Here is a 21,606-nt window from a genome sequence, read left to right as displayed (position 1 = left end):
TGTGTTGGTATATATATATATTTATTTATTTATTTATGTGTGTGTACGTGTGTGAGTGTGTATGTGTGTGTGAGTGCGTATGTGTAATATGCACGGTATATTGACTTGAAAAGGAACATCATGTATGCATCAATGTACACAATTGTGTGTACGCATGTATGCATGTATGTATGCATGTATGCATGATTGTTTGTTTGTATATATGTATGTATATTTATAAAACGTCCATGTATGTATATGTTTGTATGTGTTTGTATGTGTGCGAATTGTATGTATGTATTATTGTATAATCCAATGTATGTACGAATGCCCGTGTATTTTTATATTCCATTCTACACGTGTATAAAAATTGCTTAATACAATACATATAACAAGTATTTTATGTTTATGTTTAACATGTTTTTGTTCATGTTTATGTATGTTCATAAGCGGTATACATACATGCATATATACATACATACATAACTCATTATTATATATATATATATATGTATGTATGTATGTATGTATGTATGTATGTATGTATGTATGTATGTATGTATGTATATATACATGTTCATTTATTCATTTTTGTGTATAATTTTCAGCCTATATAAACCATGCCGGCAAAGAGCTCGGGCTGCAGCATTCGTGTTTACATTTTCATGCATACAAAAAAAAATTCATTTAAAAACTTATGTGACTCAGTCAATTTGTTCATTGAATAAAGTTAAATTTATAAACTGTACTACTCTACTTCGTTGTTGTGTTTAGTATCGTACGTGATTATATGAGAATAACACACACATACATATAATATATATATTGGTGTTGGTGTTATTTGTTATATAGAATCTGTTAGTGAGTTGGTTAGTACGTTCATTCATTCACTTAATCATTCGGTTAATCGTTCATTTATTCGTTTGTTTGTTCGTTTGTTCGTTCGTTCGTTCATTCATACATACATTCATTCATTCATTCGTTTTTCGTTCGTTGGTTCATTCATTCATACATACTTACATTCATCCATTCATTCGTTCATTCGTTCGTTCGTTCGTTCGTTCTTTCATTCACTCAACAAATATTTACACGTGTCACTCACTCATTATACGTTGAACATGGATAAGAATAGTATTGTTAAATATTAACTTTATGATAAATTTGATTGATATTTCAACTTACATAATATAATCTGTAATTATGTTGTATTATTAATATAACTATATTATTTAATATTCAATCGATCAATTAATCAATCAATCAACCAATTAATTAATCAATCAATTAACCGATAAGTACATACATATGTTAACGCTTAAACCTAACCTTTTTTATATTTTATGATTTTTTTCTTAGTTATAGAAAAGTTAATTAAAATAATTATTATCCTTATTAGTAGTAATTATATTTATTATTAATATTATTATTAACATTATTATTATCATTATTATTATTATTATTATTGTTATTGTTTTTGAGAAACAATTTTTTCAAAGTGACATTTCAAGTTTGGCTTGGTTTTTTAAAAAGATTCTTAAATGGAAAAACATGTCGACGCGAATGCACAACAACAACACAAAACAAAACATACAAACATTCAAACGAACCAACACACAAACATACATATGACAAAATACAAACATATATACATGCAACGACAAAGGAATACATACATATATACAAACATACATAAACGTAGAACAAAACAAACATGACATACAAACGAACCAACATACAAACGAACCAACATACAAACAAACATACACGATATACAACGAAAAAGAAATACATACATATATACAAACATACATAAACGTAGAACAAAACAATCATACTGAGAACGATTCAACGAATGAAAAAACAAACGAATGAATGAATGAACAAATGAATTATTGTGGTAATTATTTAGTAAATAAAATAATTAAAAAGAATCATCAAATAAATAGATAGATAGTTCTAGCAAACGCTTTACACAAAATAGGCCTATCTGCTTATTTACAAATAATATCTTAATGCTAATTAGTTTCGATGTATTTTTTATTTCTATTATTCTTATTCACCTCTGTTATAATTGTTATTGTAGTTATTATTATTGTTATTGTTATTTTTATTATTATTATTATTATTATTATACGCTAAATATTTGTTTTTGTATCTCTACTACAGGTTTATTTAAATGTGTGTGTGTGTGTGTGTGTTTGTGTTTGTTTGTGTGCATGTATTTGTGTGCATGTGTGCATATTTTTGTGTATGTGCGTGTATGTTTTAATGTATGCCTGAATGAACGTATGTTTATATGAACATTTGTGTGTTTATAAATGTGAGTATGTATGTATGTATGCATGCATTTGTTTGTATGCGTTTGTACGTGTGTGTCCGTGTGAGATAATTAGTTGTTTATGTTTTTGTGTGTATGTATGTAGTGTGTATTTGTTTGTATGCGTCTGTACGTATGCGTCCATGATATAATTAGTTTTTTTTATTTAAATACAAACGAGGCATAACGAGACAACGACTACAACAAAAATAACTAGAATGATCTGGTAAATTTAAATGTATTCACGTACAATGGTATGCATAAGATCTACCTTAACATGCAAGCCACTATGTCAATCATTCGAGTTTATGTTTATTCCTTTTATCATTCTGTTTATCATTTTAAAACAGTTCTGTTGGATACTTTTTTAAAAATAATCTTACCCAATTTATTAAAATGGGGAAAATGTAGGCTCTTACAATGTTTATCTCATTGATACCCCTTTTTTCCGGGCGCTCAATGGGCCGCCTGTCTTACCTTAAATCCGGCCCTTATGTGAGTTAAAACACAAAACACTCATACAATCCTGTCACCCACTACATTGATTCGACCTAATTTTGATGACAAATATTTCGTTTGTCTGACACATGAATAGGATTGTTAGATATATATATATATATATATATATATATATATATATATATATATATATATATATATATATATATATAATTAGATAGACAGATAGATAGATAGATAGATAGGTAGGTAGGTAGGTAGGTAGGTAGGTAGGTAGGTAGATAGAAAGATAGATAGATAGATAGATATAAGTACGTACTCGACAAACACCTATGTATTTGAACGCTTGAACGATTAAATGTTTACATGCAAGCACGCACGCACAAACACACACCACACACACACACACGCACACATACACACACATATATATATATATATATATATATATATGTCAAAAAGTTCAAAGTTTAAGAGATTCATGATGAGAATTTAGGGTGTGCACTTATTTTGTTGTTATTATTATTGTTGTTATTGTTATTTTTGTTATGGGATTTGGTTTATTGTTACTATTCTCTAGTTTTTTTTTGGGTTTAACGGTCTAACTAGTTTGGCCATGCTCTTCGTCAAGTTTCAGATGCTGAAGATGTTGTTGATGTTGTTGTTGGTGGTGTTGTTGATGTTTGTTGATTGTGATGTTGATGTGGGTTGATGTTGTTGTGATGTTGTTGGTTATGATTATTGTTATTATTATTATGTTAATTACCAAATTTTTTTATTTATGAAGGATTTTTTAGCAAACGAAACTGATAACTCTATTTAATCAACTTGTAAAAAAAACAACAAAAAATGAAAAAGGAACAGGAAAAAGAAGAAGGACCGGGTAATTGTTTTTCAATTTTTTTGCTAATTTTTTTTGGAAAAGATTAATTATCATTTAATTTTATGTCGTTGTATTTTTCCATTATCATCCAAACCAGATTTATCATAATCGTCATCACATATCATCACTCATCGTATCAACATTATCATCTTATTTATAATACTAGCATCAGTACTTCTACTGCCACTTCTTCTACTACTGCTGCTGCTACTACCGCTACTACCACTATTACTATTACTACTATTACTACTACTTCTAATTATTCTCTTACAGCTATCCAAACTAGAATTAACGATTGCAATAAGGGTAGAGATAATAAAAACAAGCTACTATAACATAATAAAAATTATATTTATTTCAATTGTATTAATTGTGATAATTATAATTATTGAACCTAGAGGCAATCCAAAAGTACCCACTGTTCTGCTCATACCGGCTAATTCTCGCGTTGGTTGGGTACTTTATGTTTTTCCACCTGTATGCCCAGAGGATCGGGATGTCTGTGGCGATTGTATGCATGGTCAACCAGACTGCAGTCAAGCAATTGACTCAACTGGCTGCCGAGTCTAATGATCATTTGTCGCTGTCGTCATCTTTTAATATGACGTCATCGTCGTCTGTAAATCTGACGTCACCGCCGCCAACGCTGACGCAAGCGGAGAAGTGTGGCGTGTTCGAGACCAATGAGACGAAAGCCGTTTTGGTTGGTGTTTTGATGGGTTCTGTTGTGTTTTTGTTTTGTTTTTGTTGATTTTGATGTTTTAAACTCTTCATCATAATTACAATGATTGAAATTCTCACGTCTAGTGTATCATTATAACATTTTTATTTCAACATTCCACTAAAAAAATCACAAATATTCAAAATGGAGAATAAATATTTAAAGTTTTTATAAAATAATTCATCGGAACATAATTTAAAAAAAACACACACACAAACACGCACACAAACACACACACATTCACACACACACATTCACACACACACACACCTAAGGATGGCCCGTTTGTATGGGAAAAAAGCGTCCAAGGCCACATACTCAGTTCATTTTTCTACGGGTACCTTGTGTCTCAAATTCCTGGCGGGCTAATGGCGGAACAGTTTGGCGGCAAATGGGTGTTGGTGGGATCGCTGGGCCTTTCCACTTTTGCCACGCTCCTGACCCCAGTGGCCGCGCACATCCACATCGGGCTGCTGATTTTCGTTAGGGTGCTCTGCGGAATTGGCTCGGTAGGTTGGGCTTTTTTTGTTTGATTTCAGTTTCATTTTGAAATTTTTCATTTTGATTTATATTTTCTTGAAAAAAGTTTCACGATGAATTTGTTTTAACGTTGTTTTTTTATATTCTCTTTTATAATTTTGTTTGTAGTGGTGACCTATGTCGGCTTGTCTGTGCGTGTGTGCGTGCATGTTTGCGTGTGTGTGAGTTCGTACGTGTGTGTGTGAATGTATACGCGAAGCAAACTAAAACTTTTTGGTTTCTAATGGTAAAACAAAAAAATTATTTCAGAATGGCGGTACAAAAAATAGCATTCAAGCTAAACATAAAATTTGTCGCAATTATAACATAACAAATAATTTCAATATTAACAAAGTTAAATAATGAAAATAAAAATATAAAAAAAATGACGAAGAAGAAATGTTTATGGAAAAAACTATGATACCATGTCGTTAATATCCGAAGGTAAACAAATTTTGTAGGTAGGTTGGCGTTTTATCAGTTCTGCAATGTTTACGTGGCTTCTTTAGATACAAATACAAATTAAGTATATCTCACTGATTTACTCACACACTCACACACTCACTCACTCACTCACACTCACTCACACACTCACTCAATCACTCACACACACACACACACACACACGTACATATACAAACTCACAATGCACATCATACATACATACATACACACATACATACATACACACATACATACATACATGTGTTGTTACCAGAGTTTCATCTCGTCTTCAATATGGGAAACAGACAAAAAGATCTAAAAATCTTTACAAATGAACTTGATTACGTTTGTGTGCTAGTGTGTGCGTGTGTGTTTCTTTGTGTCTATGTGTGTATGTGTGTATGTTTGTGTCTATGTGTGTATGTTTGTGTATCTATGTGTGTGTGTGTGTGTGTGGGTGTGTGTGTGTGTGCTTGTGAATGTGACAACGTCTAAAAGGCATTTGTTAACGTCAACTTTAATCTTTTGTTCGAAAATTTATCTAACAATGATAATAGTAATAACAGTAATAACAGTAATAATAATAATAATGGAAAGCACTCTACTACTACTACTACTACTACTACTACTACTACTACTACTACTTCTACTATTACTTCTACTACTACTACTTCTACTATTACTTCTACTACTACTACTACTACTACTACTACTACTACTACTTCTACTACTACTATTACAACAACAACTACTACTACTACTCTAAATAATAATAACAACAACTGCAATGATAGCATCATTTGTTTAGCTAGAGACATCTGCTCTCAACAACCCGCCAATCATCTCTTTCTCCCTCTCTCTCATTCTCTCCCTTTCTCTCTTTCTCTCTTTCTTCTATTTATGCATACCTCTGTATGTATTTTTTGTATACGTTTGTATGTTTTTGTATTTGTTCGTATTTGTTTTTATGTCTTTGTATGTTTTTGTATATTTTTGTATATACACTTGTTTATCATCATAGTCGTCGTCACCATCATCATCACCTGTTCTCTTTATGTCATTCCTATATTTAGCCTGGTCGTCCGGATTGAACTTGACAGAGTGATAATGACGTGTAGATGGCTCTGATGATGACGTCAGTGAATGGTGTTTGTGATGATGATGTTGTTGCTGATGAGGATGCTAAAGATGCTGCTGATGATGATGACGACGACGATGATGATGAGTATGATGACGACGACGGCGATGTTTAACTTCATGAATATTTGAAGTCACAATGATAAAGTTTTTGTAATGAGAAAAAGCAACAATAAGATGATTGCAAACTTCGATCGCATCAGAGTTCTTCTTTGATATTGTAGCAAAGTTGAACAACAACAACAACAATAACAACAACAACAACAACAACACCACTACCACCAGCAACGCAACAACAAAAACAGCATTAATAATAATAATAATAATAAACAGGGCACTCTGTATCCAGCCATGCACGCTATGTGGGGCCAGTGGTCACCCCCATTGGAAAGGTCAACCCTATGCGGACTGACCTACGCCGGTCAGTATGTTGATGATGATGATGATGGTGGTGGTGGTGGTAATGATGATAACTGGAGTGTTGGTGATGATGGGTCTGTTTGTTTGTTTAATGAGAATAAATATATGATGATGGTGGTCACCAACCAATTAGTCAATCAACCAATCAATCAACCAACCAACCAACCAATCAATCAGGTGCCATGATGGGCAATGTAATAGCCCTACCTGTTTCAGGTTTGCTCTGCCAACATGGGTTTTCCCAGGGCTGGGATTCCATATTTTATATTATTGGTTAGTTTCGTTTTGTTGGCAATTTTCGTTTTTCACTTTTAAAAGACAAAAAGGTATAAACATGAAAGTTGTTTCGCGCTTGTTTTGAAACATGTTTGCCGCCACTCTTAAACATTTAACAATCAAACTACAGATTAAAAATGTTCGTTTTGACATTTTTTGTTTTTCCGCAAACATAAAATGACAAACAAACAAACAAATATAAATACAAACAAACAAACAAACAAACATACAAACAAACATACAAACAAACAAGCACACAAACAAACATACAAACAAACATACATACAAACAAACAAACAAACATAAATACAAACAAACAAACATACAAGCAAACATACAAACAAACATACAAACAAACATACAAACAAACATACAAACATACAAACATACAAACAAACGAACAGGTATGTCGTCTACAGTCTGCATAATTGTATGGAGTCTGGTAACCAGCAACACGCCAGCCCAACACCCAAAAATGTCGAGAGAGGAGAAGAAGTACATCATTGACTCCATCAAGATTGGGGGCGGCAGTACCGCTAAAACTGATGTGAGTTGAACATACAAACACAACACAAACACACAGACATTCAAACAAACACACACAAAAGAAACACACAAACATTCAAACAAACACACACAAACATACAAACAAACAAACACATACAAACACACAAACATCAACACACACACAAACACACAAACAAACATACAAACAAACATTCAAACAGTTGTGCAAAGTCCCTTGGGCAAAATTCTTCACGTCCGGCCCCGTCTGGGCCCTCATCATCGCAAACTTCAGCACAGATTGGGGCCTATACACCTACCTTACCAACATACCTACGTTCTACAAGGAAGTCCTTTTCTTCGATATTAGCTCTGTGAGTATGCAATATGTATATATTTTTTGTATTTTTTTGGTATTTTGATGTATATTTTTTGTATTTTGTTGTAGTTTTTTTACTTTGCGGTATTTTGATGTATATTTTTGTATTTTTGCACTTTTTCTTGTATTTTTTGGTATATTTTTGTATGTTGTTGTATATTTTTTATGCATTTTCTTCTATGTTTTTGTATGTTTTTCTGCATATTTTTTGTATGCTAGAAAAATTAGCACTTGCATTAGTTGTGAGACTGTCAAAAAAGAAAACAATAAAACAAGGCAGGCTATTTGCGTTGCTAAAATCATAATTCTGGTGATTTATGAGATGTCTTAAATAAAATTAATACGGAAGAAATAAAGATATAGATATTATTATTATTATTATTGTTGTTGTTGTTGTTGTTGATTTTGTTTCTCTAATTCACTGTTATTGTTTTAGCGTTGTTATTGTTGTTCGCGACGCTATTGTTCATGTTGATTTATCGTTGTTTATGACGTCAAATTGCGTATTTGAGGATATTGTTGTTGTTTGTTTTTGTTTATAAACCCAAAGGTCGAAATTTATAAATGATAAAAAAGCATCTATAAAGCCGAGGAATGAACTTAATTTGAATTGTTGATGCGACTAACTCAAATGCAAATTCAGTTGCCGAGTGAAATTAAATTTTTTTTTAAATGAACGAGAAATTTTTTTCATATATGTGTGCATGTGTGTGCGTGTGCGTGTGTCTGTGTTCGCTTTTCCTATTGTATAATTCAATTGTAATTAAACACACACGAACACACAAACGCACTCACATAGATACACACACTCGCGTATTTATTTTAATTTTATCCGCCGGTTAGTCTGATGTACAGCGTTTATGATGAACAATAAAAAATTAAAAATTAACTTGAACACCCCTCGAATCTCACAGAATGGATTTTTCTCGGCTCTACCATTCCTGGGCTTGTGGGCGGTTATGAACATAGTGCCAGTGATTGCTGATAAGTTGCAGTCGTCGGGGGTGCTCAGCACGGTGGCCACGAGAAAAATATTCAATACTATTGGTTCGTTTGTTTTTGGGGGTGTGGCTTATTATTATAATTATTATAATAATTTTTTTAGATTTTCTTCTTTTTGTTAATTTTTTCAGAAGTGTCACGCTTAACATACATTGCATGTGGTTAACAACAACAACAACAACAACAACAACAATAAAATTAACAACAACAACAAAAAACGATAATAATAACACCACCACCAACAACAAACCCAACAACAACACCAACAACAACACCAACAGCAACAAACCCAAAACCCATTTTCAAAAACAACCCAGGCCTGGTCGGGCCAGCCATCCTCCTCATCTGCCTCAGCTTCATCGACTGCACGCAGACAGCGGTGGCTGTGGTACTCCTGGTCCTCGCTGTGTCCGTCAGTGGTTTCGTCTTCTCCGGTTACCTGGTCAACCACATGGATATAGCCCCTCAATACGCAGGTACCCTTATGGGACTCGCCAATGGGATTTCAGCATGTTCCGGATTTTTGGCTCCCAATGTTGCCGCTTATGTCACGAAGGATGTGCGTTTTTACAGATGTCGTTTTCAATTTCATTTAAATTAATTTTTTTTTGCTTAATTTTTTGATATTCTTATGTTTGATTTATCAAATTAAACGAAGAAAAACTTCTTTATTTCAACAAAGTTTGGTTTAACACACGTATTTACACAAAAAACAAACAAACACATAGACAAACAAATAAACAACTTTCCAAACGAACAAGCACACAAACAAACACATAGACAAACAAATAAACAACTTTCCAAACAAACAAACGAACAAACACACAAACAAACAAACAAACACATAGACAAACAAATAAACAACTTTCCAAACAAACAAACAAACGAACAAACACACAAACAAACAAACAAACAAACCATCCCTTTACTCAGCAATCCAGAGAATCCTGGCAGATCGTCTTCTCGATAGCAGCGGTGGTGTACGTGGTGGGTGCAGTCCTCTACTGCGTCCTGGCGTCGGCGGAAATCCAACCATGGGCACGGGACCAACTCGATCCGGTTGAAGTGGATTTGGAGGAGAAACAGAACGGAAATGGGATCTACAAGATCGCTACTCCCATCGACAATGGCGCGATGACGCAACCCATGCTCACCAAGTACGAACCCCTTAAGAAAGATGCGGATAATGTCGTCAGTTAGTCGGAAGTGAGGTCGGAACTTTGTCGGAATGGGAATGGGAGTGTATCCAAAGTTGGAGTAGTTGGAATGTTATCGTGGGAGTTGTAGTAAGGCGATCGTTTGATTATTTTTCTGGTTTAAAAACTAGCTTTATTCGCTTAGGATAAGTTTTATGTATCGGTTTATTGAAACATTACATTTTGGGCCATTTGTTAGGAAATTTTTTAATTTTTGACTCTGCCAAGATTACTACATTTATTTCATTATTCTACGCGCGTTTAGGTAAAGTTATAAAATAAATATATATACATATATAAAAATATATGAATGAATTGATGGATGAATGAATGAGTGAATGAATGAATGAATAAATGAATGGATGAGTGAATGAATGAATAGATGAATGAAAAAACAAATGAATTTTATTTTCTAATTTTATGTTTACCTACGAATATTACAATATACAAACTTGTTTTTTGTTGTTTGTTTGAAACATGCATCAAGATCTACAGTTATATATACATTTATACAATTATATAAATATTTTTTTATCAGATCTTTATTATAGATCTTCTACTATATCGTGTTATAACGTTTAATTTACTTCTACACACACGTACACACACACCATACACACGCACACACACGCACGCACACACACACACACACACACACACACACACATACGTACTATACTTGCTTAGTGTTGTGCCTACCTAGTTAAGAGTGTTAGTCTAACTAATTAATTGGAATAAAATAATTTAGTTATTATTAAATTGAAAATTAAATGAACTAAATGGTTTTTTTTGTAAAACGTAATAAAAATTATTTAATTAATTATATGATTGATTGTTTATTTAATTCTTAATTAAGTGTTATTCTTTTGATGTGATTACTTTATTATTTACATTGAAATCACAGCCTGATTTAATGTTGTGCCCTGTTAAGTTTCATTTGATTATTAAGCAACAAATGAATGAATGCATGTATGAATGAATGAATGAATGAACAAATGAATAAACGAATGACTGACTGATTGAATGAATGAATGAACGAATGAATAAACGAAGAAAGATTAATTGAAGAAATAATTACGCAAATAAATATATATGATTTGGTGATCTGATTGAATCATATATTATAGATATATGATTTGGTTATATGATTTATTTTTGATTGTTTATTAAACAAAACTTCAACACAACTAACATTTAGTATTCAGTTATGATCATGGGTGTGTTATCTTTCAAATGCTTTTTATTTTTGAAAAAATTGTTAAAGAGAGAGGGAGAGAAAAAGAGAGAGAGAGAGAGAGAGAGAGAGAGAGAGAGAGAGAAAGAGAAAGAAAGAGTGTCTGGGGAAAATATCCAAAGTCTGAATTAATTTTTAAACAGTTAAAAATAAATAAAAAACCGATTTGCAACAAAAAAATGATCTTTACTTTATTCTCACCGTCTCATTCTTCCACGCTTCTGTTTGTTTCTCATTCTTTTCTCTCTATCTCTCTCTTTTTTCTTCTTAATATTTATTTCTTTTTCCTTTCTCTCTCTTTTCTCGTTCTTTTTATCTAGTTTCTTTCTCTCTTTCTCTCTCTATCTCTTTTTCTCTAATATGTAATATAGTTGACTGGCCAAATGAATGAATGAACAGCAGAAAGTTTACAACACAACACACACACACATATACACACACGCAGACACTCATATTCACACTCACACACACACAAACAGCCACACAGGCACACACACACAAACAACCACACAGGCACACACACACAGACACTCATATTCACACAGACACTCATATTCACACACACACAGACACTCATATTCACACACACACATCACACAAACACACACTATATACTGCTATATAAGCTTTTAGTTCTTCAGACAACAAAATCAAAACCAGTGGTTATCGCACTATTTACTGGCTCGCATGACCTTTTAAGCTTAATTTTTAAGGATGATATCTCGGTGACAAAAAGAACATTACCTAGAGCCAATAATTCTTAAAAATAAAAATTTTAAAGTTTTTTTCAGCAAAATAGAAATTAATAAATGGCCTTAGGTGAGTATGGGTTGGTTGTTTGGCTGGATGACCGAATGACTGATTTGTTAATTAGTTGGTTGGATAGATAGCTGATTGGTTGGTTGGTTGGTTGGCTGATTGGCTTATGGCTGATTGATTGGTTGGTTATCTGGATGGCTGAATAAATTATGGACGAATGAAAAAAAAAACAAACGAATGAATGAACAAAGAAATACCCAAGTGAATTAAAAAAATGAATGAATGAATGAATGAATGAATGAATGAATGAATAGACAATCAATTCTTATTTATTGAGTAGCTGATTGATAAATTTAATTAAAATATTTTTTTTAATCGGCCAATCGATCAGTCAAGTTATTGACAGACAAGTGATAATGAATGCGTTTGATTGATTAATTCTAGTGGTCATCCTATAAAACCTGGAGAGATTTTTTCATTTTAAAGAACAATATACGGTCAGTTGAAGGAATGAATGAATGAGTGAATGAATGAATGAATGAATGAAATGATGAATGATTGGATGATTGGATGAAGGTCAAACAGTTTTCAATGCGGCCCTCACAACAAAAAGTTTGTCCACCCCTGGTTTGTATATAAAAAATAATTGGAAGTTTTGGTTTATATGTAAGGAATGTAAGCTATTCACATAGCTTACCTTAATGGCTGGTTGAATGAATGAATGATTGAATGAATGAATAAAAAAAAATGAATGAATAGGTCAATAAAAAATGAATGAATGAATAAAAGAATGATGAATGAATGAATAAAAAAATGAATGAATGAGTGAATAAAAAATGAATGAATGAATAAAAAAATGAATGAATGAGTGAATAAAAAATGAATGAATGAAGATTGCATTAGTAGAAAAATAGGTCAATGGATGATTGAATGAATGGACAAATAAATAAATTATTCCATAGATGGGAGACAAATCATATGATGGATGGACCGCAGACAAACAGACGGAAAGATCAATAAACGAATAAAAGAACGACTGAAAGAACGATGGAATGAATAAAAAAAAAGATGGATGAATGAATGGCTTTTTGAAAATAGAAAAGAAATGACTAGTAAATAATAAATAAACCTTCTTCAGACATTTGAAATAAACATGATGTTGGCGAATTATAAAAAATTTAAATCTGGCTTGAGGGATGGATGTGACGAGTGTGGTGTGGGTTTTTGATGGATGGATGTAGCTGGATGAATGATTTATTTCTGAGGCGTTTTAATGTGTTGAATGAATGAGTGAATAATATATGAATGAATGCATGAATGAGTGAACGAACGAATGAATGAATGATGTATGAATGAATGAATGAATGAACGAGCGAACGAATGAATGAATGAACGAACGAATGAATGAATGAATGAACGAACGAACGAATGAGTGGAAAAAATAAAACAAAACTACGAAACATAAAAGCAAATGAACACAAAAATATTACCGAAACCTGTCCAGTCATCTTGCTTTGTCAATTATCTCCCCAGATTCAGTTTCAAATTGCTCAAAATACCCATGGTTATATACGCTTCTTGTTGGTATTTAATAATACCCATTTATGCAAATACACAGGCACTTGGTGGGATAGCTCAGATGGTAGAATCGCCGCGACTTCGTCGATGCTAATGCGTGTTAGCCGGGTTTGATTGCAGTATCAGAAATGTCTAGATCGGTTGTTTATGTGTTGTTATATTGTATCTTAAAATTTGAAATTAATTTTTAATACGATGAAATAAATATTCACAGATAACACGGCGACAAACACACACACAAAGACTTTCATTTAATGTTTTACAAAATATTCATCTTTCTTAAATAATATTACATGTTGTTAATAAATTTATTAAAGATAATGTGTGAGTCCAGTGATTCATCAATCCATGACTTGTTAGATCATGATCATTCTGTTTTAAAGAATCCCCATCACCATAACCAATGAGGTTTGTAGAAATTGTACTTTTAATTTATTATACTTTATGCAGTTAGAATGTTGTGTTATTAATTATTATCATTAATTTACTAAATGCTGCGCATACCTATGGCAAATAAATAAAATGATTAAGAATAGAAATGGCCACAATCAAATTAATTTATATAGGTATATGTATGATTTGGATAATAATAATTAAAAATATTGGTATCATTGAAAATGAATAGTCATAAATAAAAAATAAATCATAAGTTGCTAAAAAAAATAGTCCTGGTAAGATTTTGCCTTACACCTGCATCTTTTTTTCATTCTTATATTATAATAAATGTTTGTTATCAAATATATCAAGGACAATGAGTGATTTCTCAATCCGTGACTAGATTGAACGTCATAATCCTTCAATTCCAGAGGATCCCCATCACCATTGGTCAATAAGGTTTGTAGAAATCACACCAGGCGTACCATCAATGTTTTGTAGCCACCTTTTAATGTAGTGCTAATAAAATGACATTGAGAATAGTTATATAAAACAATCTTATTAAAATTATTGAACAGGTATGACAAGATTACTTTCTTAATGTCCTAGTGTGAGGAAGATGTAGACCATTTGTCTGAAGATAATCATATGCCTTAGGCCCATATAGATTATCAACATCATCAACATACTTTTATTATTATTATTATTATTATTATTATGGAAATTTATATACAGCTGCAGAGGAGAATTACAGGAAATCAGATGGAAGGGTGAAGGTACAAGGTTTGTTGGGGCTAAAGGTGGAAGATATAAGTTGTGGTGGAAAGGGGATGATGGTACGGGAGGAGTTGGTGTAATAAAAATAAACTACTATATCATAATAATAATTATAATTATATCATAATAATAATTATAATTATTTCAATTATATTAAGTGTAATAATTATAATTATTAAAACCAGATGCAGTCCAAAATTCCCAGCGGTGCTGCTCAATTCTCGCGTTTGTTGTGTGCTTCATGTTTTTCAACCTGTGTGCCCATAGGATCGGAATGTCTGAGGCGATTGTAGGCATGGTCAACCAGACTAATGAGACGAAAGCCGTTTTGGTTGGTTTTGGATGTTGTGTTTTTGTTGATGTTGATGTTTTAAACTTTTCATCATAATTACAATGATTGAAATTCTCACGTTTAGTTTATCATAAAAACATACAAAAACATACGACAACATAATAAATAACAAACAACAAACAACATGAAAACTCAAAACTTAAATTCAAAACTGAACGAAATATTAATATTTTGCCATTTTTTGTGATATGAATATACACAAATTTATATATGTATATATAAGCATACACAAATATCACACACACACACACACACACACACACACACACACACACACACACACACACACACACACACACATAATTTTAAACACACATTCACACACACACATTCACACACACACACACCAAAGGATGGCCCGTTTGTATGGGAAAAAAGCGTGCAAGGCCACATACTCAGTTCATTTTTCTACGGGTACCTTGTGTCTCAAATTCCTGGCGGGCTAATGGCGGAACAGTTTGGCGGCAAATGGGTGTTGGTGGGATCGCTGGGCCTTTCCACTTTTGCCACGCTCCTGACCCCAGTGGCCGCGCACATCCACATCGGGCTGCTGATTTTCGTTAGGGTGCTCTGCGGAATTGGCTCGGTAGGTTGGGCTTTTTTTGTTTGATTTCAGTTTGATTTTGAAATTTTTCATTTTTGTTTATATTTCTTTTCATTTATTAACGGCAACCTTAATCTTTTGGTCCGAAAATTTATCTAACAATGATAATATTGTAATAATAATAGTGTAATAATAATAACAATGGTGCGCGTGTGTGTGTGTTTGTAATAATTTTTATTTATATTATTAATTGAAGTTATGATAAGAATTGCTAACAGTATGTTTGATGATGAAAGTATACCTGAGGATTGGGCGAAGGAAAAGTGAGAGATTGTGGGTCATATAGGGGTGTGAAATTGCTAGAGCATGGAATGAAGGTAGTTAAGAGGGTGCTTCAGAGGAGGTTGAGAAATATGGTGACAGTTAATGAAATGCAGTGTGGGTTTATGCCTGGTAAGGGTTAGGGTTAGGGTTCATAGTTGTTCATAGTGAGAATGTTGCGGGAGAATTATAGAAAGAAGAAACGAAGATTGTACATGTGTTTTGTGGATCTAGAAAAGGCTGGTCGAGTACCGAGGAAGATTGCGGTGGTACGGACATGTGTTGAGAAGGGATGAAAGAGTCGGGATTAGGCGAGCATTGGAGTTTGAGGTTGAAGGAGTGGTAGGAAGGGGTCGATATATAATGAATTCATTTTATTATCCTTTGCAGTCATCAAGCGATTAATGTAATTTAATTATTTTTTCAATCAATATGTCAGACATATGATTTAATTAGTACCTCTCATTTAATAATCCAATCATACATTAATCTATTAATCCATACATTCATTAATTCTCATTCATTTATTCATTCATTTATTCATTCATTTATTCATTCATTTATACAAAGTTCATACAATAGAATGATTGAAGTACCACCATAAGATAAAGATTATCTAAAACCAAGCCAATTGACACTGGACTAACTATGAATGCGGACACATTGTATGTTCTGTTGTTTAATTCAAACTTAGAAGGATTAAGTTTAAGACACATCGAATCAGACCATATAGAATAAAAGAATAATTTTTAAAATTTGCACGTTCATGTATAAGTCTCAATCTAAATTATTTCCTAAGTACTTATCAGATACATTAATTGAACCCAAGAGAAGCTGTCTCAAGCTTTCTCTCTCTCTGTCTCTCCCTTTCTCTCTCTCTCTCTCTTCTATTTATGCATACCTCTGTATGTATTTTTTGTATACGTTTGTATGTTTTTGTATCTGTTCGTATTTGTTTTTATGTCTTTGTATGTTTTTGTATTTGTTCGTATTTGTTTTTATGTCTTTGTATGTTTTTGTATATTTTTGTATATACACTTGTTTATCATCATCGTCGTCGTCACCATCATCATCACCTGTTCTCTTTATGTCATTCCTATATTTAGCCTGGTCGTCCGGATTGAGCTTGACAGAGTGATAATGACGTGTAGATGGCTCTGATGATGATTGTTCATGATTCATTGTTCATCTCATCAACTTGCATCTCAAACTCTCATCTCAAATGAAGTGAATCTCATACTTCAACACTTAATTGCCAGGTCGATTATCAAAGAATTATCAAATGCACTTGACGGATATATATATATATATATATATATAGAGAGAGAGAGAGCGGAGATATATAAGCACATAATTTAAGAACATCCAGTACCACATACTAGTTTTAGAAATCTGCTCTGCGAAAGATGATTAACTGATTGTTAATATACAGGTTATTATTTTTTTTTCTGAATAAAATATTAATATATTTATTTATTTTAATTTATATAATTATAATAAATTCATTTTATTTTACATTAAAGATTAACTTGCTTAATTAATTGTAATAATTTTTATTTATATTATTATTAGCAGGTCGCACGATTTTTCAAATTTTTTTTTTGTATATAAACTACTTTTTCCTATAAAGCAAAATTTGCTGATTAAAATAATACCAAATTTATTATTGTAGCATTTATAGTTACCGAGAAAACGAATTTTGAAAGAATTATTTTTACTTTCAACTTGCGCCATGTTAAGAGTGGCGCTCAATGTTAAGTGAGCGTTATATTGAAGTTATAAGAATTGCTAACAGTATGTTTGATGATGTTTGATGCCAAATTTTCATCACATGATATATTTCAATTCTTGACGTCATCAGCAAATAATTAATTGACGCTATCTATCACAGTATGTGTGTGTATACTATATAGTTTAGCTTAGGTTTGCAGTCTTCGACCAACAGAAACTTCAGTCACAAAATTAATAATTAATCTTAATACTTATTATTATTTTATCATTATTATTAATATTATTATTATTGTAGTTATTATTGTTAACTTCTATTTGTACCAAAAATAATTAAGCAATCGTCACAACGAAATACAAAAACGTTTTGTTTTTGATTAATTTTGTTTGTATATATATATATATATATATATATATATATATATATATATATATATATATATATATATATTAGGAAGAAGACCAAGTTCTATACAGTTGTTCAAAAAATCCACCGACGATTCAGCATTAACAAGTTTTATGGTTGATTTTCTAATATTTTGAACTAGTTCTTTACAATTAAGTATATTCAAAATGTTGAAATCCATTTTATAATCGTTTATGATTTTAATTGTTAAAATTAATCAAGCAAGATCCCATTTTTATAATCGTTTATTTTTTATATTATTATTAAAGTTATGCATATAGATCTATTTCGACGTAAAGTCATCATCAGTGCAATATATATTTTAAATAAATTCTATTAATAGTTAATTAGTTGTATTTTTTAATATATTAAAATAAAATAAAAGTAACGAAATAAAAACGCAAAGGTTCATTGAAATTAGTAAACAAAATATTTGAAATTATACGATTGTTCATGCTACGTGGCCGGCCACGTAGCATGAACAATCGATTCAATGAATCCAACGGCCATGTGTTGAGAAGGGATGAAAGAGTCAGGATTAGGCGAGCATTGGAGTTTGAGGTTGAAGGAGTGGTAGGAAGGGGTCGATATATAATGAATTCATTTTATTATCCTTTGCAGTCATCAAGCGATTAATGTAATTTAATTATTTTTTCAATCAATATGTCAGACATATGATTTAATTAGTACATTTAATTAGTACCTCTCATTTAATAATCCAATCATACATTAATCTATTAATCCAAACATTCATTAATTTTCAGTCATTATCTATTGCTGATAAAAGCAATAAAAGTTTGGTAAGCACATTTCATACAGAATGATTGAAGAACCACTATACATTCATTAATTCTCAGTCATTCTTTCATTCATTTATATGTATATATATGGATTGTTAATGTGTAATGTGTCTGTAGTCTGTGTAGAATTTTCATGCGTCGATGTTTAAGATAGTTGTGTTAAATTTTTTTTTTAAGTATTTTCACACACAAGCACACACACACACAGAGCAACACTGGCAACATTCAGGAATATTATTTGCAACATCTAGTGGCGTATCTGTGTGTGTGTGTGTGTGTGTGTGTGTGTGTGTGTGTGTGTGTGTGTGTGGGTGATTGTTTGATACACTACACACACAAACGCACACACATAATTAATGCAAAATGGGCAAACAATTTCAATGAAATTTGCATTTCTGAAAACCTCGTTCCTAAATATATATATATATATATATATATATATATATATATAGATAGAAAGAGTGAGTGAGAGAGAGAGAGAGAGAGATGATGATAACGTTGATAGCGATAGCGAAGACGATAGACAAGAAGATGATGATGCTGATGTTGAAGGATCAGACAAAAATGATTGGGAGATTAATGATAACGATGATAATGGTGAAGGTAAGAGATGACGATTACAATGATGAAGAAATTCAAGACAGTGATTATGATGATGGTGCTTGCTCAGGTAACTGCGAGTAAAAATGATCGTTGATGTAATGAGATGATGTAACAAAGACATTATGTCATGTCTTATCATCTAACATCATCTGTAACAAAGATGATGTTAGATGATAAGAGAGTGTATAAACTATTTTTATGTTACAATACAACTGATACAAAAATTCCATTGATAATAATAATAATAATAAATAATAATAATAACCGTAAGAAAGCCTGTCAGATAGAAAGTTCACAGTATTAGCAGCAGCCATTGCACAAGCTAGTGGGCAAGACATCAGGGATACATCTCTGTCACATTCCACAGTTCATCGTAAACGACAGCAACATCGATCAACCATTGACAGCAGTATTCGTCAACAATTTCAGGATCGTGACAGAAACCCCCTTCTGGTTCACTGGGATGGGAAGATCATGAATGATGATCCACACTCTAGAACTGATAGACTGGCTGTTGTTGTGGCTGGCTGTAATGTGGAGAAAATCTTAGGAATTGTTAAAATTGCATCAAGCACGGGACAAGCTCAGGCCAATGCAACTTTTCAGTTGCTCAAATTATGGGACGTTAGTGAAGACATTATAGGAAAAAAATGAATGCACAGAAACAAAACAACAATATAGTAACGACAACAACATTTAAAAAAAGTGAAATAGACAAAAAGAAAGCATTTTAATTGATATGAAATTAAATAAAAGTGTCATGAAATTGATTAAACATGAAAGAAAACCCGCACACCCCGACACGCACACACACATCTACACACACACATGTAAGAAACGCACACACACTAACACACCCACACACACCTACACAAAGATACACACACATCGACACACCAATGCACATTTTCGAAGTTTTAAACATCTTTAACACAACTAAGGTCAATTACACGGCAATGTTCCCTCTAAGGAAGGACAAGATGTGTGCAAAAATTAAATTCACTGAGCAAGTATTTCAACAGTTTGAGCAAATTTCCGATAGTCGAAAAACTTTATTCGTACAATAATGCTATCAAATACATAACAACAACAACAACACAAGTTCAGACGACATTTTCTCCAAGATCATTAAGTATAAATAAAGCAACATGAACCTGGGGTTTTTGCAATTCTTTTAAGTAATATTTTGCTATCGGATCATTTTCTGTCTCTGTTTGATTTTTAAAATATTCGACTGCAACCGTGTAATTTTTGACAAGTGCTTTTACTACAAAATGTCTTGACATACATCTCACTTCATTCATTGGTCTGAATGATGCAACATCTTCATCTAAAACTTAAGCAAGCTCTTTAAGTTTGGCTTTTTTGAGGCTGGATCTACTAAAAACTGTATAACATTCACATATTTAGCCATGTTATTATGAATGTCTACAACTGATAGCATTGAATCATTCATTGAAATAGCTAACAAAACATCATCAATAAGAATTTTTACTTGTTGCCTTTACCTTGTGAGAACTGTTTGTTTAGTGTTGAATATTTTATTTTGAGTATAAATTTGTAGAACTGTTAAATCTTACATGATTTTCACAAGAATGTTGTTCATTTTACTGCAAAATAAACATTAAACACAAAATTGTAGCACTGACCAATATTCGCTTATATGCTAAATATGGGGAAAAACTGAATGTCATTGAGCAACCTCTAAATATTGTCAGAATTGAATGAAATTTTGCACACATGCTAACTTTCAGATAAGGAAAAAATATAGGGGGTGTGCACTTAAATATTAAAAAAAATTTTTTTTTGAACCACCCTAATGATCATGTTATTGTTGTTATTATTATTATTAAGTTGATTAACAAATTTTTTTCATTTTGAAGGTTTTTTCGG

At 32.0% G+C, this 21,606-nt stretch overlaps 2 protein-coding genes across 2 annotated transcripts in view; both read left to right on the top strand.

Moving 5' to 3' along the window:
* Positions 1-642: 642 nt before the first annotated feature.
* Positions 643-10,240, top strand: HELRODRAFT_108787 (hypothetical protein; the record flags this gene model as incomplete). The annotated part of the gene is made up of 11 exons (XM_009011732.1): positions 643-851; positions 3,546-3,638; positions 4,037-4,341; positions 4,635-4,868; positions 6,793-6,880; positions 7,057-7,152; positions 7,560-7,702; positions 7,884-8,033; positions 8,953-9,085; positions 9,358-9,599; positions 9,974-10,240. The coding sequence occupies exons 2-11, from the start codon at positions 3,605-3,607 to the stop codon at positions 10,238-10,240; spliced, it is 1,692 nt and encodes a 563-aa protein (XP_009009980.1). The 5' UTR covers positions 643-851; positions 3,546-3,604.
* A 5,405-nt stretch (positions 10,241-15,645) lies between these two features.
* HELRODRAFT_71683 (hypothetical protein) overlaps positions 15,646-21,606 on the top strand; it is a gene marked incomplete at both ends in the record, with an annotated part of 30,478 nt that continues 24,517 nt past the window's right edge. Inside the window, one exon of the mRNA XM_009011731.1 lies at positions 15,646-15,897. Within this exon, the coding sequence (XP_009009979.1) occupies positions 15,646-15,897 (252 nt within the window). The remainder of the gene's footprint in view (positions 15,898-21,606) is intronic.

Source organism: Helobdella robusta, assembly GCF_000326865.2.
Source record: "Helobdella robusta unplaced genomic scaffold HELROscaffold_10, whole genome shotgun sequence".
Classification (NCBI taxonomy): domain Eukaryota; kingdom Metazoa; phylum Annelida; class Clitellata; order Rhynchobdellida; family Glossiphoniidae; genus Helobdella; species Helobdella robusta.
Note: the sequence above shows the minus strand (reverse complement) of the source record. Positions and strands in the feature narration are given on the sequence as shown.